General features: G+C 39.3%; 1 protein-coding gene across 7 annotated transcripts in view; it reads left to right on the forward strand.

The window, feature by feature from the left end:
* The window catches only part of COL12A1 (collagen type XII alpha 1 chain), a 115,304-nt gene that overhangs the window by 59,648 nt on the left and 38,343 nt on the right, over positions 1-17,313 (forward strand). For 6 of the 7 annotated variants that reach the window (XM_027057392.2, XM_027057396.2, XM_027057395.2 and 3 more), the window contains 13 exons: positions 728-857; positions 4,163-4,302; positions 4,569-4,701; positions 4,834-4,860; positions 5,201-5,343; positions 8,010-8,139; positions 8,563-8,702; positions 9,135-9,264; positions 10,499-10,641; positions 11,965-12,094; positions 12,669-12,811; positions 14,509-14,638; positions 16,980-17,099. In XM_027057392.2, the coding sequence (XP_026913193.1) occupies positions 728-857; positions 4,163-4,302; positions 4,569-4,701; positions 4,834-4,860; positions 5,201-5,343; positions 8,010-8,139; positions 8,563-8,702; positions 9,135-9,264; positions 10,499-10,641; positions 11,965-12,094; positions 12,669-12,811; positions 14,509-14,638; positions 16,980-17,099 (1,639 nt within the window). The remainder of the gene's footprint in view (positions 1-727; positions 858-4,162; positions 4,303-4,568; positions 4,702-4,833; positions 4,861-5,200; positions 5,344-8,009; positions 8,140-8,562; positions 8,703-9,134; positions 9,265-10,498; positions 10,642-11,964; positions 12,095-12,668; positions 12,812-14,508; positions 14,639-16,979; positions 17,100-17,313) is intronic. The other variant, XM_027057394.2, reaches the window with a different exon arrangement.

Genomic DNA, 17,313 nt, shown 5'->3' on the forward strand with positions numbered 1-17,313 from the left:
GATGCAGGAAAGAAGAGGGGAGTTCATCAGATAGTAGGAAGATAGGGCAATGCAGCAGGACTGAGAGAAAGGGTAAATGTGTTCTTAGAGGAGGGTCCCTTTGGCGGTGAGTGTTTTTGAAATGATGTTGGGGCAGAGATCTGTTTCGATGACAACCTGATTCAAGGTGGGAGCAAACTGAGGGCCTTCACTAGAGAATGGGCTTAAAACTTATGTGTGCTTGGGGGCACATTAATGACATTTTTGGTAGATAGAAATAGTTTCCGTAAGCACTCACTTGTTGACTGTGCTGGTCATTTGGATTATACTAAAGCTAATTTATACATGTGCACACATTCATTTCATTCTAGGTTTCAATTTCAAAAGAGGCACAATGACCAGTGGGCCTCACAGGATTCTTGTGCATAACAAATGAGGTAATGCACAGGAGAACATTTCTGAAAGAAGTAAGGCAGTGATACAAAAGGAAACAGAGAAACTGTCGTTGCAAAATGGTTAGGTTGCTTGAATCTGTAGAGAGTCATTATTTACCAAACCCTAGTGTCAATATATTTTTCCACATTGGAAGCATTTAAACTGTCTCTGGTTCCTGGACTCTTTTGCATATTAGAAACCATTGCTATTTTTTGTAGCACAATTCTTATGCTCTTTTGCTAAGAGGTACAGTAAACAACAGAAATGTTAAAACTATACTCTTCGTAAAAATAGTTCCACTGCTCTATTACAGGTAGAAGTAGACAGGTCAAGGACCAGCACCCCTCTCAAAGACCTGCTCTCACAAACCCTGTACACAGTAGGGGTTTCTGCAGTATATGATGAAGGGGAGTCTCCCCCGGTGACTGCTCAAGAAACTACCCGTAAGTTGTGATTATGCTTCCTTGATAATTGAGAAACAACATTACATGACTGTGTAACTGAACTTATTGGGTCATTTTGTTTCTTAGTACAATTTTTTTTGAATATTTGTGGATTTCCAGATTGCTTTTTATTTATTTTCTGCCCATCTTCTACCTTCATGTCCATTCCTTTTATTTTCAAATTTATTGTTATTTTATTTTTCAATTAAGTTTTTAATTTTTGAAAAATTAAAAAAAATTAATGTTTTTATTTATTTTGAGAGAGAGAGAGACAGAGAGAGAGAAAGAGGAAGAACAGGGAAGGGGCAGAGAGAGAGAGGGAGAGAATCCTAAGCAGTCTCCATGTGGTAGCACAGAGCCCTACGTGGGGCTCTAAGTCACAGACCTTGAGATCATGACCTGAGCTGAAATCAAGAGTTGGACGCTTAACCAATTGAGCCACCCAGGCACTCTATTTAAAAATTTTAAAAATGTTTTTATTTATTATCTAAGTTTAAAATTTTAATTCTAGTATAGTTAACATACAGTGTTATGTTTCAGGTGTACAATATAGTGATTTAACATGTCCATTCCTTCTATGATATGTTTATCTTACTATTATTCTATCAGCCACTGTCATTAATTCATCTTCCAGATACTCAACTGGTGTGTGTACGTGTGTGTGTGCGTGCGTGTGTGCATGTGGGGGGGGGTGGGGAGGAAGTATATTCTTGATGTAAGTTGGCCATTTTCTCTGGGAAAGTTGTGTTAGTTATCAAATATTTTTTGAAATCTTACTATATATAAAGTGCTATCAGCGGTAACAAAATATAAAATCTTTGCCTTCAGTAGTTCATGATTTCATTGTGGAGATAAGAAAAAGTAATTGACAATGTAGGGGCTCATGTAAGGAAGGTGAGGTAAGCGGCACTCAGGTTGTGCACTGGCGGGTTTCAGAGGAAGGGGAGGCCTGCACGGTGGAAAGGCAGGGGAGATGCAGGGCAACCTGCCCTGGTCCCGTCTCACCTACTCCATTTTGTTGCTACTTCCAGGGATGTCCGTTTCTTCCTCTGTCATGGTACTTGCATAGTATTTAACCCAATTATTGTTGCTCGTTAATCTTTTTCTATCTATTCTGCTTACCCCTCCTCCCCACAAGTGAAGGCAGAGACATACTTACTTTGTACAACTTTGCATCTCCAGTGCCTGGCACCGTGCTTAGCACATAATTTCCTAATCAAATAGCGCTTAAGAAGTTGAGGTCTAGAGGGGCGTTGTGGGTTGGTTGAGCATTCAGCTTCTTCTCAGGTCATGATCTCATGGTTTGTGAGTTTGAGCCCCACTTCAGGCTCTGTGCTGACAGCCTGGATCCTGGAGTCTGCTTTGGACTCTGTGTCTCCCTCCCTCTCTGCCCCTACCCTGCTCTTTCTCTTTTTCTCTCTCTCTCAAAAATAAATAAACACTAAACAAAATTTTTTAAAAAAGTTGAGGTCTAGAGCCGGTCTAGTTCCAAAGAAATATAATGGGAGCTACTCATGAAATTCACAGTTTTCTAGTAGCCACATTTGAAAAAGTAAAAGGAGGGGTGCCTGGGTGGCTCAGTCGGTTGAGCGGCTGACTTCGGCTCAGGTCATGATCTCGCGGTCCGTGAGTTCGAGCCCCGCGTCGGGCTCTGTGCTGACAGCTCGGAGCCTGGAGCCTGTTTCAGATTCTGTGTCTCCCTCTCTCTGACCCTCCCCCGTTCATGCTCTGTCTCTCTCTGTCTCAAAAATAAATAAACGTTTAAAAAAAAATTGAAAAAGTAAAAGGAGACAGAGGAAACCAATTTCAATGTGTTCTATTTAACCCAATATATAAAAAGTGTTGTCATTTTAATATGTATCAGTAAAATAATTATATTAATACTTCTCATAATTTTTTCCTATAATAATTATTTGAAATCCAGTACATATTAACTTTATACTTACAGTATTTCTCAATTGGGACTAGACATATTTCAAGTACTCAGTAGCTACTACTGTATGGCTAGTAGCTTTGACAGGAGACACCACAGGTCTAGAAAATTTAAATGACTTGCCCCACCTCATCCAGCAAGGTACTGCTGGGATCAATACAAATCTGGAACATTTGCTTCCTGCCCTGTAACTCCCTCACTAGAGGCCCCAAAGCTTCTCCTTTCATACCTAACTGTCTATACAGGATCAGGGAGTCTGGTCAAATGTTACAGCCTACTCCTTAACATCAGACAGTATCGACTTCTGCTTTTCTTATCATGTGATTGCTGCTAGCAATCTCAGCTGTCTTCTTGGCATGGTTCTTACCTGGAAAGGGTAGTGCCTGGATGGGAATATCAGTGCATGCGAGTAGACAGACAGCTCTGCATAAACATAACAGGTGTAGTAAAGAAAAAAAGTCAGGAAAAAAAGACTAGTGGAAGGAGGTAATTTAGCAATTACTAAGTCAATACTTTCAATGTGTTTTTAATCCTTAAGACTTCCTAATACCTTTTAGATATATTGAAAGTACATCCTTAACATGTGGTTTGCTTTGCAGATGTGCTTATGAAAGTGGTGCCACTCAGTATTTCATTGGGCCTTTTCACTGTAATTATTAGAAATAAATTTTTGATGGGTCTGGATTTTGTGTAGTTGGCTTTGGTTAGTAGGGGGTAGAGAAATAATTGAAAATGAAAGCTCATAACTGGAGGCAGACATTCCAGATTCCTTGTGCCTGGTCAATGGAGAGGCTTTTAATTGGGGTTTCAGCAGTCATTAGCACTCTGGGGTTATTCCTGTCTCTGGACAGAGTGAGTACAGTCTGCTTCACTTATCTTAAGATAGACGAGTGTTTATCAGAAAACCTCATGCATGGATTACTTAGATCATTACATTTCATAGGCCGTGATGGCCCAGGCACTCTCAGATAATTATCTACCACAGTTTAGGTTTATGTGTATTGCTGTGTGAACAGGTCCATGGTTTTCACATGTAGATGTTCAGCTTTCAAATAGGACATTGAAAAAAAATACTTGAGATGCAGAATGATTGAGAACCAGTGAATCAGAAGAGTATTACTAAAAGGTACTTTAAAAAATATCACCATTTTAACAGAATACAAATAGTAACCTATTACATCCATGTAGTGTTTGCAGTTTTCAGAGCTTTCTCTTACACTATCTTTCAAATGAACTGAACTGGTAATCTTACTTGGTTCTAAACAATGCTTTCAGCCAGTGTCCCCATGTCCATGAAGGTAAAACAAAGCAGTTTTATTATATTGTTTGTGGATCACATTCATAGACTTGGTCCTGCTTTATCTCATGATAGGTACTGTGCCAGCACCAACAAACCTAAAGATTACTGAAGTAACACCGGAGAGTTTCCGAGGGACTTGGGATCATGGAGCTTCAGATGTGTCCCTGTACAGAATAACCTGGGCACCTTTTGGAAGCTCAGACAAGATGGAGGTAGCGTTAGCTCTCTTCCTTCCTTTCTCCCTTCCGTTTTTGAAAAACATCTTATTTCATTATAAGGAATCTTGTTTGAAGCATGTATTACCTCTATTGCCAGAAAAGCATCCTTTCTTATTAGTGACATTTGAACTCTTGGGATGCAACAAAGCCAGAATGGCTTTGTAGTGGCTAAATAATGTCAACCAACTTCCATTGAGTGTATGATGTACATGGTGACTTAATTTTGTGTGGGTTTGTTTTTTTTTTCCTCTTTCACTAAGACCATCTTAAATGGAGATGAAAATACTTTGGTGTTTGAAAACCTGAACCCGAACACTCTTTATGAAGTTTCTGTTACTGCCATATATCCTGATGAGTCAGAAAGCGATGACCTGACTGGCAGTGAGCGCACACGTAGGTGTTCAGCTTTGAAATAGGACCTTGTTATTTTAAAGTTAATTTAAAAAATAGAGCTATGGCTATATTAGTAATATTTCCCCAAATTCTGTTTTGTTTTTTTTTTGTTTTTTTTTTTTTTAATTTCAGCACGTTTGATACCCTTAACAACACAAGGTAAGAGTTTAATTTGCTGAGCCATATGAATAACAAATAATGAATGAATGAATAAATGATGAACAAATGAATGAATGAAAAATACCATAAAATCCACTGCAAAGAGATTTTCTGCTTTTAAATTGCAAGGCATCGATTGAGACCTATTTTTAAACGTTTCTTAAAAAACTGCTTTATTGCCATTTGTTAAGAAGTCATTTAAGATTCAATGGCCATCCTTTACTGGGGTCAAATTTAGTCCTAAAGTTAAAAGTATACTGATTTCCTTGTGAAGAGTGATTATTTGGGGAGGAGGCCTCGTTCTGTGAGCTTACTCTGTTTCTCAACAATCTTTTTTCAGCTCCAAAAAGTGGCCCACGAAACCTTCAAGTGTACAATGCAACATCTAACAGCTTGACTGTTAAGTGGGATCCCGCTAGTGGTCGTGTGCAGAAATACAGAATTACTTACCAGCCTTCAACAGGAGAAGGCAATGAGCAAACGGTAATATTTTTGAAAAAAATATAACTGGGAAAATTCTACCTTTTCTCCTCAAACTCTTTTCGCCTCCAGTGTTTAGTCATACGTACTACTTTGAGGGATGCAAAATTTATTGTATTGAATGGACTTATTTGACTCCATTTGCGATGGGAACTCTGGACATTCTCATGAGAAGCGTAAGTTGCTTTTCATGGTAGGCAGCCTCACAGCATCAGACATGTGCCTCATGCATGCACATTTCCCTTAAACACTCCTAGCGCTGGGTTATCTATGAAGATTTATAGATTTTTAAAGTCTATTTAGATTTTTAATCCATATTTCTCCAACTTAATCAAATACTGAAAGTTTGCCAAATTTCTGTTATTGTAATTTTCTTGTTTTTGCATGTGATAGATATTTCCTATATCTGGAGTTTCCAGATCTAGGCTTCTGTTCACCTAATTCATATTATTTATTATTTTTATATTTATCCAAATAGAGGTTTCTGAGAAAGATGATATTACTGTAAACAACCTTCATCTTCTTTATCTTTCTGGTCTTCCCTGATTTAACAAAGTCCTTGTCCATTCACTTTGTCTTTTTTTGAACCTTCTCCACCTTTGCTTTGTGAAATATGTGACTAGAACTGCACATAGGTCAGAAGGCACCATGATTTTTTATACCAGCAGGGAGATGCTTTCTGATTTATTTCAAATGTCTCTTTTGCTGTATATGGTCCAGCATTTTGTTGACATAATTTTGGCTATAACATTTCCTCACATAGCCATATAGAGAGATAGGAGTTATTAACAGTAAGTCACCTGACTTGCCGAGATCCAGCAAATGGGTCTTACCCCTTACCAGTAGAGATGTTAGATGGATGCCAGAGGTGGATGCTGGCAGTGGTTAAAGGTGTATGGGTAAAGTTTTCTGATACTGCATATTAAGTGGGTTTAGCTGAACTGGAACCCTTCCCATCCCTGGCGTGACTTTTGAGTCAGTCTTTTGAGGTTTCCATACAACTAGTCTTAGGCAGTATTTTTGGATAGAAATTTTGTCTACTTTCATTAAATAAGTTTTCAATAATAAACTAAATACCAACTGTAATCAACTGGCTTTTATAGAAAATAAGAAAAGACACATTTGATGAACTGATAATTTGATGTCTGAAACAGGACTTCTTGGGGTGCTTGAGTGGCTCAGTTGGTTTTGGTTATGGCTTCATGGGTTCAAGCCCCACATTGAGCATCGGACTCTGTTCTGGCATCATGAAGGCTGCTTGGAATTCTCGCTGTCTCCCTCTCTCTCTCTCTCTTTCTCTCTCTATCCGTCTCCCACTTGTGCTGTCTCTCTCAAAATAAATAAACTTAAAAAAACGCCAGAACTTCTTTTGTCTGTGTCAGGCCAGATTTAGGTAAAACTTAAAAGCAGGTGAAGCTTGTCTTCAGCATTTCCCTCCCCATTTCTACTGTGTCTCAGAGGTTTGATACAACTTGAAGGAGTCTCATAAACTCACCCTCTGGAAAGTATTAAATGATAATCCCTCAAGGTTTGTTATTCTTAGGAATATTTGCATTTCACTGCTAGTCCATGAAATAAAGTAATGAATCACTGATACTGGAAATATTTTGTAGAGTTGGACGGGAGAAGTAGGTCATGCCTCTGCTTACCCATCAGGCTTGTTCTACTAAGTGAATGCCTTCATACTTGTTAAATATCAAATGGTCTGTATGGATATTGATACTTCTTTTCTCATAACCTCAAATATCCAATTTACTAAAATTAGCCACCTCATTCAATTTGCTCATATTGAGGATGACTCGTGTTTCATTGAGGTTTTTTTCTGGAATTCAAAGAGTTGGTGGGTGGTTAAGTGGCAAACATCTGGACCATACTAGAGCATCCAGCCATCCAGATGTACACTCTTTGTGGGCAGCATGCCATTTTCATGTGATTTTAATTAGTATCACATAAGTATTTGAATTCGGTAGACTGTTAACAAATCATACAAATTTTCTTTCAACAAGATAGCTAGATGGCCTTAAGCAATGAGTAAAAAACTTCAAACTCTGTAATTGGAGGAAATTGGGAAAGCTTCATACCTCAAGCCTGGTATCACAGAGCTGGCTGGGAACCCTGGCCTGAGAGTGACCTGGCAAAGGGTCCAGTCACGTAGTTGACACAGCTAATGCTGTTAGAATGGCACTTTTGGGGCGGGGGGTAGGGGGAGGGCGGGGAGGAGAAATTCCAGTGCTTTAGATCTTTTGCTGAATCATTTTAATGTGTTTTCTAAAGCAAATAAAAAACATCTGTAAAAAAGTAAAAATACTAGTGAATGGTGTGGAGCTTCTAATATTAGGCAGTTCTTTCTATCTGAAGCTCACTTATGATCAAAGCCTTTTTGGGGAAAGAGCTATGAAATGTGCCTTGGACGAAATTTTGCTGTGCTGGCGGCAAGTTGAAATATCTTTTTGAGGTCACCAGTTTAAGGCTTAGAATGTTCTTTATGATTTAAGGTGCATCGTTTACACTTCAAATTACACCATAAGATATATTTTAAACCTTCACTGTGGTATGTGTTTCCAGATCTTGGCAAGGGTCTCAAATAGCTCCCCTGTAGAAAGAGCTTTCTCTGACAGATCAGTGAGATGGAGAGGACGTGACTAACACTTATCCCTGTTTTGCTTAAGACCACAATAGGGGGACGGCAGAACAGTGTGGTCCTGCAGAAACTGAAGCCTGACACTCCTTACACGATCACTGTGTCCTCCCTGTATCCTGACGGTGAAGGAGGTCGGATGACAGGAAGAGGCAAGACCAGTAAGTAAATCCAGACTCCTGTATGTTCTTTAGTAGCTACCACTGGAACAGAATCACCTCTTTATCTGGAAACAGCGAGTGACACAGTTTTGCTAATCAAATTTTAAAATGCATTGACAAAATGATATTAATTGCTTATCCTTGCTTGGAGTTATCTGTCTCTGTTTATGGAGAAAGACATTTATTACTTTCTAGGACTGAAAAAGAAACCACTTTGGGGCCAAAATATTTTGTGGAGAGGAGACGTGTACCGGATTACCAAAGAAATTCTTTTATTTATTCACTACTTCAACAAATATTTGTGGGGTGCCCATTATGGGGTCTCTGCTGTATTCAAGGTGCCTGGGAAATATCAACGAATGTGCATTTTGAGTGTGCTTCGTAGTTGGGATCATACTGTCATGTGATTTCTGCGCATTGCAGAACCTCTGAATACTGTGAAGAACCTCAGAGTATATGACCCTTCTACCAGCACCTTGAATGTTCGCTGGGACCACGCAGAGGGAAACCCTCGTCAGTACAAGCTCTTCTACGCACCAACAGCAGGTGGTCCAGAGGAACTGGTAATTACATCCTGTAGCGAAAAATGCATGTTTATTTAAACTGTAGCTGAATGAATTCAAAGTCAAGCTAAAAATGTTAACCAGTTTGCTTTAGGGCTGAGGAAGTTCATATTCATTTAATAGAACTCAGTAGAGGGTAATAAATTGCTGCCTTAGTGCCAGGGTGATAGGAGGATTCTGGGAGGTTGAGCTGGGGGAAATAATTATTCCAGGAAGTTCTAAAGGGGGATCCTAGGGTGAGTGTCAGGGTCTAAAAAAGTCTTTATAACCTCTTGTAACAGTTCATATGGGCACATCTTTATATTCCGATATTACAGAACTTGCTTCTTGACTTGATCTTGAGTTAGTATTTTGAGTATTATATTGTTTGAGGTATTGTTTCTTTTACAAGTTTTTCAAGTCAAGTGCTTTACGTTTTATTAAAATCTTTAGGTACCAATCCCTGGGAATACGAATTATGCCATTCTTAGGAATCTGCAGCCAGATACCCCATATACTGTTACAGTAGTTCCTGTTTATACTGAAGGAGATGGAGGACGCACATCAGATACCGGAAGGACATGTAAGTTGAGAAGGAAGGAAAATTCTAGGTTTTTCATTATAAATTTTGCTTTTCATTATAAAGGCCGCATAGGCCTGTTAAAAATTTTTGGAAAATTCAGAATGATAGAATAACTACATAACAGGTACCTGCTATTTGTCTTCCAAACACCACCAACTGCTAACATTTTTGCATATGAAATAACAAATTTATAATGGCATTCTTCTGGGATGGTAATTTCAGGACTTATAAATGTGAATATGATCATTAGTATGCTATTTTCGTCATTCTCTTTCACCGACAAAAATTGATTTTGCTTTGCTTTGTGCTTTATAAATCTGTATGAAACAGTGTTTTGTAGTTGGCTTTCATAGTGTGAATTGTTGAAATGTGTTTATCACATTACTTGATTGCATGTTTCTCTGGTTTGCTGATGAAGTGCTTTTGGTCGTCAAAAATCTGTGTGCTTTCATTTGCTGTTAACATCTTGTGAAACCAGTTTAAAGTGGTTTTACTGTGCTTTGTAGTATTGCTTACAGGCTTTTGTGTATACTAATAAATAATTTCTTTGGCCTTAAAAATATACTTGCTGATGGCTAAAAGGAAGCAAGTATAGATGGCTTCTTATGGTGAGAGATTTGTGCTCTGGAAAGATGATGTGATTAGCTAAAGTAGAGTTTGGGGTTAATGCATGGATTTAATTTGTATGTTTTTCTAAGGCCCTGTTGGGGAAGTTAATTGAGAACTGAGTGTATCTTCTATTTCTCCCTCTTTTTGAGAGCACCTCAGTAGCTATTTCTTGAATGAAGAAGGGTTGGATGAAAGAATGAATGATTGAAACCAGCCAGCTGAATTAGATAGGCTTCATAGCTGTTGTCAGTTTGTACTGAGAAGGCAGACACTACAAAATTCCTTTTCTGTATCTCCATTATCTATGTTGGAAAACCAAAGTTTCTTTTCCAGTTTTGCCTCCCTTGTCCCTTGTCCTTTTATGGCCAGCCCAGTACTACTACTTGTACTAGCTTGTTTTTATTGGCAACAGTTTTGCTTCCATATAGAAAAAGGCCATAATTGGCTAACTTAGACTGAATTTGGATTTGGAGGGTTTTCGTCTGCTTTTGTGGGTAGATAATTAGAAATTTAAGGAGGACAGTATTTTATCCTGTTACAGAGTATAACTCCCGAAGAAGCGATAACAAAAGCTTGACCTACATAAACAGACTTAAGAAATATGTGTTGGCTTTTCTTTCCTCAGTGGTGAGAGGGCTGGCAAGGAATGTCCAAGTGTACAATCCCACGCCAAACAGCCTAGACGTCCGCTGGGACCCTGCGCCGGGGCCCGTGCAGCAGTATCGCATCGTGTATTCTCCTGTGGCTGGCACAAGACCGTCGGAGTCTGTAAGCAATCTGGTCCTCTTCGAGCTCAGTAAAAGAGCTGTGTAGACTCTACTGCACCTCCTGCTGTGGCTGCTGGGCCAGACGGATAAGCCAGTTACTGGAGTGGCAGCGAGTCTCATGCAAACTTCATTTCCTGATGAGCTTAGTCTTGTGTTTGTGTCTTGTTTGATAGCCTGTGTGAATGCCAACCACAAACATGACCATGAATAATGCTTAAACGATTGCACCTAATGATTTAAGGCGGTGTACTAAATTTAGGGTTAGTTACCAAAGATGGATTTTGGGAAAATACAAGTCAGCTATATGAGTTAAATACCCCAGTAATAAATGCAAATCATTAACAGACCTTGTCAGTATGGGCTTTTGTTGTAATGTAGAAATGTCTGTGTTATGAAAATATCTTAAAGTTTGCCTTTACTGGCTCTTACAAGTTGCCCAGTCTGTTTCAATTCACATTACTATTTAGTTTTGTTTTTGTTTTTGTTTTTGTTTTTGAGAGAGAGATGAGAGGGAGTGGGTGTGCACATACACGTGCAAATGGGGGAGGGGCAGGAGAGAGAGAATCTTAAGCAGGCTCCACGCTCAGCACAGAGCCTGACTCAGGGCTTGATCTCATGACTGTGAGATGATGACCTGACCCAAATTCAAGAATCAGATGCTTAACTGACTGAGCCACCTAGGTGTCCCCTATTCAGTTTTATAAGTAGATTGATGATGTAGAAATCTGAAATTAGTAATTTGAATAGAAATAGTATCAGAACACCTAGGGAAAAGTAAATTTATGGACTAATTTACGTCTTTATAAAAATGGACAATGGCGGTGAACAAAGATAGACAAATGATTTGTATGTCTCTGTGTATGGTGGGACTTACTCAGGCAACATTGTCCTTGTCCATTTTATGGAGTAGCTCTCGATTTTAATGCAAAATCTCTCCCCAACTAGTGTGTGTGTGTGGGGGGGGTCCCTTCTCTTATGTGTGTCTAACAATCAGGATGCTCTGTGGGTAACTACCATGAGCCCTGGATTTGAGAATCTTTATAGTAAACTAAATGAGAGACAACTGAAGCTACTAAGGGTAGTTTAGCATGTTTAGTAGTTTAGTATGAACTAAATTTTTTTTTTTTTTTTGGAGGGGGAGTTTTTGAGGATAAATTGTATCTGATAGTGTGGCTTTGCCAGATCTCATGAGGAAGCACAGTGGTTGGCTTCTGACGTGCCTGGGCTCAGCTTTTAATTGTAAATGTTATTATGTTGACTAATAAAAAACTTGATAAGCATTTGAGCTGTTGTCAAGCAGAATTTGGCATTTCCTCCCCTCCAGATGGTGGTGCCAGGGAATACCCGCACGGTGCACCTGGAGCGGCTGATTCCGGACACACCCTATTCTGTGAACATTGTAGCTCTCTACTCCGATGGAGAGGGAAATCCCAGCCCTGGCCAGGGCCGAACGCGTGAGGCAGAAATCCTTTCTCCACCCCCTTCCCTTCTAACTAGGTTGGCAGGGCTTCTCCGAGTGAGTGAGAAGTGGGAGGTGGGTGCTGAGTGAGAAGTGGTGAGCACTGTCTCCACCTTTGCACAGACGAGAGTAGGCCTGGGTATGTGGTTCTGCCTGGGCATCCTCACGTTCAAATTCCAGGCTAAAGCTCTGGGCCCATGACTGCTGTCTGTGCTGAGGGAACTTCATTCTGCCATTTTCTCATCTGGGGCCTAAGTTAAAGAGGAGTTTTTCTCTTTTTCTGCCTTGCAGTGGATCTTCTCACCAAGTGGGCACTTGAGAGATGTGAGGGCTTGGCTTCTATGTTTCATTAAACAGGAGGTGGTTTATAGTAGTTGAAATAATCCCTTTCTCTCCCGGTCTGTATATTTAGTTTCAAACATAAGGGAGTAAATATCCTAACGAATGTGAAACTTCCCCAAGTAACTCCTTTGTACCTTTGTAAAATTATCCTATGCCCCTTCTGCCACCCCCATGTCTGCCATGCTCACAAGTGGGCAACTAACTTTATTCTATTTTTATTTATTTAGTACCACGAAGTGGACCAAGAAATATGAGAGTCTTTGGGGAGACAACCAATAGCCTCTCTGTAGCCTGGGATCATGCTGATGGGCCGGTTCAGCAATACAGGATCATTTATTCTCCCACTGTTGGAGATCCAATTGATGAATATGTAAGTTCAGTTCTCATTTATTTGAGCATTTTATAATCTCTCACCTGGCAGGGGGGTGAAATTAAGTTGGTTTGTTTTTTTTTTTCCTTTGAGAGTGTACTGTGATTACAGCTGAGTCCTTGACTCTTGGGTGACAGTCACATTTGTTATGACTTTCTCTGACACAATACTGACACAATACTTTCTCTGACCCAAATACGTCTAATGTGCCTCCCACGTTAGGAAGAGTCAATGTCTTTGGGCTCATTTTGTTCTAAAGACAGATTGAAAAATTGTCTTATTGCATGAAATACATATTTCTAGCCACCTAATTTTGTTCAGAACTAAGTCTAGTGAAACATGATACCTACTATTCTGAGCTACCTAAATTAATGTCCAAATGATACGACACTGCAAAGCCTATCCTTTCTTTAAATCTGATTTCTCTACAAGATGCCCCTTCAGTATTCCAGTGCTAACTGATGCCTCTTTTCTTTAAATTTAACATTTTCTGTTGCACTTTGGTTTTGGAATATAATATGCTGTCAAATTACCTGAAAACTTTTTATGTGTCACAGTGTCTCTCTTGAACCAGATTTAGGTTTCTTGTAACTTCCTCACAGCCCTCACCAGGCATATCCATTAGCTATGGATGGAAAAACTTACCACTTTTTAAAAAGTTTAGTGGTTAATTGAAGTGATAGGTCAGTTGAAGATTACACAAAATGTTGATTATAAAGCAGCTAGGTCTGTGGTTTGCAATCATTCTGCCATAGACCTTCTTTGATCACCCCCACCCCCCCTTGGTTATCGTCATGTTCTATTTCATCTTTTGAACTTGATATCTTAAACTTTAATTCAGACACCCATTTTTATTTATCAGAAACACATGCAATTGTCATTTAGAGTTTCCGATCAAAATGAGATACGCAGTATTACCACACTTAGTTTGCCAAAGCAGAGAAGCTCATGCTTTAGCATTTATTCAGCCTTGCATTGGACAAATGGTCAACTTCCCTCCTACTTTCTGAAAATATAATTTCTTCACCCAATTCACAATTCAGGGCACTCCATGCTGGGAACCACTGGCATAAGCAGTGCACATTGTTTGTAGAGGTAAAGCATAGGGTTGGAAGAGAGATAGATATATCTGGTTCATTTCCTCTTCACGGGGGTAGTTGAATGTATTTTCCATTTCCTGTTTTTCGTCTTTTCCGCCTAATTAGTATCAGCCAAACTGATATCCCTGAGGGCAGACAAGGAGTCCATTTTTGTTCACCAAAGCATTCCTAGCAGCTATTACCATTCCCACAGTGGCTGCGTGGTGGGAATTTGCTGTGGGAGTACATGAAAATGTAACACACATGGATGAGAGGTGGAGACAAACCTTGCTGCATGCTGCTGACTGCCGCAGTACCCAGTAATGTGCACTGAGGTGTTGTATGTGTTCTTACCTTTCATCCTCACCATTTCCTCCACGATTTTTCTGCTTAGTCACAAGGCTGATAAATGGCTGATCTGGGATTTGAGCCCAGATCTCTCTGACTCTAGAACCACTCTCCTGCCGCTGCACAGAGGCAGTGTAGACCTTGATTGAGCATTGTGCAACAAAAACAAAGGATGAAGAAACTGTTACTGTTTATAGAAATACATAAAACAATGTTGCCTTTTGATCTGGAAGCTCTCTAGCTGATAATTTGTCATTTAACTTCTTATAGACGACAGTCCCAGGCAGAAGAAATAATGTAATGTTGCAGCCCCTGCAGTCTGATACTCCATATAAAATTACTGTTATTGCTGTTTATGAAGATGGAGACGGTGGCCATCTAACAGGAAATGGAAGAACTGGTAACTGTCTTCATCCTTTTATAATCTTTAAGTTTTTCCTTTACCAGTACATCCCAAATATTACATTAATACTGCATTAACATTTATATTAAACATTGAATTTTGTCAAAATGATATGGAAATAGAATTTGTATTTTAACTTTTTAAAAGTCCCCTAAAAGAAGAAAAAGAGACAAAATCTGCATATTTTGCTTTGCTTGAGATAGTTTTGTTTCTCCTTTGGAAAACCATTGTTTCTCCGAATAATGGTTTAGTTTGTGTGGTATCAGTAAAGGATGTAGCTGTTAACTCAGTCAATTTAGTATCAGCAAAAAACACTCTATCATGATAAAATGTTAAGTCACAAATAAAGAAGCAAGATGATTGGTACTCATCTCTGTCTTTGCAAATTTAGCTTTTTTTTTCCTGTTGTACCAAGTAATTTACAGAAAATTATTAGTGTTCGGATCCCCCTTTTTTTTAATATATGAAATTTATTGTTAAAATGGTGTCCATACAACACCCAGTGCTCATCCCAAAAGATGCCCTCTTCAATGCCCATCACCCACCCTCCCTTCCCTCCCACCCCCCATCAACCCTCAGTTTGTTCTCAGTTTTTAAGAGTCTGTTATGCTTTGGCTCTCTCCCACTCTAACCTCTTTTTTTTTTTTCCTTGCCCTCCCCCATGGGTTTCTGTGAAGTTTCTCAGGATCCACATAAGAGTGAACACATATGGTATCTGTCTTTCTGTGTATGGCTTATTTCACTTAGCATCACACTCTCCAGTTCCATCCACGTTGCTACAAAGGGCCATATTTCATTCTTTCTCATTGCTCGGATCCCTTTTCTTTATTTTTTTCTTTTTTAAAAATAAAGTTTATTTGTTTTGAGAGAGAGAGAGAAAGAGAGAGAGCATGCAGGGGAGGGGCAGAGAGAGAGAATTCCAAGCAGCCTCCTCACTGTTAGTGCATAGCTGATGCGGGGCTCCTGACCTGAGCCGAAATCAAGAATCTGAAGCTTAACCAACTGAGCCACTGGTGTCAATTTCTTATTGTTTAGAGCAAAGGTCCTCCAAGTTGGTTGCTCCCTGAAATTACCTGAAGAGCCTTAAAACCCCCAGAGATACTACTGGAACTGGTTTGAACTGTAACCTGGATCCACTTATGTTCTAGCGCACAGCCGAGATTGAAAGTCATTGGTTTAGCATAAAGGCAGGCTGGGCTATATAGGTCTGAGTTCTGTTACCGGTAAATATCAGTGTTCCTCTTTCCACTTCATTCCGCAAAAACCCACTAAAGTAAATGATTTCAGGTTCCTTGCTACACTCAGTTGCCCAAACACTTTCAGTGCTTAAACAATCTTGACATTACAAAATTTGGGGGAGGTGACATTTGAAAGCTCCCAAGAGAAAAATAAATACCTGTAGAGTTGTTTTATCTCAGCCTCTCAAGGCCAAGAATTTATATATTTATTGATACTTATTGTCTGCAGGACTGAGTCAATGGAGTCTCAGTTCAGCGACTTGACGATTTAAATTGAACAACTTTTCACTTTTCACTTTCCCTTAGGTTTTAGAATACTCTCTGGTACTTTTCTTGGGAAATGGCATATTTTAGAATTTTGTGCTTATCAAAATATAAAAAAAAAAATCTTTACCAGACTTAAATTTTCAAGGAAGTGCCAAAGCCATTTCCAGTTTCTCTTGCAAAAAAAAAAAAAAGTGTTTAAGTTGAATCCTTTATAATATATGTTATGTATCTAATAATATAAATAAAAATAATAATGCAGTAACTACTCAGCATGCTACCTAACAGCATTGGTTTTACAGGGTGTGGAGTTGGAGGCAGTACCCCTGGAGACTTGATTTGTTCTAGGTTATGATGGGGGAGGATAGAAGGGTGCTGGGAAAGAACATCATTTTGGTCACCAGCGAGCTGTGTGGTCTTGGGCAAATCAAATCTTATTTATGTGATAAGGTGGTTGGACTAGACAGTTTCTAAATTGCTTTTTGGCTCTAACAATCTGTAATGTATAACATGCTACAAATAGTATGAGATCTCTTGTATTTTCTGTTAATCTGCATTATATAGCCTAATAGCTCTGGGAATCATCAGTTGCTGGGGCCATTTGAGTTACTGTTTGAATTTGGAAAACTACTAAGTTTCCCGTTGAACGTTTCACAGCTTTGAAATTGTTTTCTGGATGAGGGCATCTTATTAAATTATTGTCATGGGACCGCGCAGTCAATACTCATAATGTCCTATGCTCTCTGTATGGCTTATTTCACTTAGCATAACACTCTCCAGTTCCATCCTTGCTTGTCAATGAGAGGTCAGTAATGTGTGCCAATATTTGTTCACAGTGGGACTGCTTCCACCTCAAAACATACACATCTCTGATGAATGGTATACGAGATTCAGAGTATCCTGGGACCCTTCACCCTCTCCGGTTCTTGGATATAAAATTGTGTATAAGCCAGTGGGTAAGGAAATACCTTTATTGCTATACAAATGCATTAAAGAGTTTATTGTTTACGAGGGAGTCTTTACCGCATCCTCGGTGATTAGATTCTCTTGAGAGTTTGGTTGTCACATCAAGCCCTCTCCCACTAGAGGCAATATTTTTGGAAATAATGTTCTAAGCCTGTGGTCTGAAGTGTCATTGTTACTATGGGTGTAGATGAGACTCTCCTTATA

Source organism: Acinonyx jubatus, chromosome B2 (assembly GCF_027475565.1).
Source record: "Acinonyx jubatus isolate Ajub_Pintada_27869175 chromosome B2, VMU_Ajub_asm_v1.0, whole genome shotgun sequence".
NCBI classification, from domain to species: Eukaryota; Metazoa; Chordata; class Mammalia; order Carnivora; family Felidae; genus Acinonyx; species Acinonyx jubatus.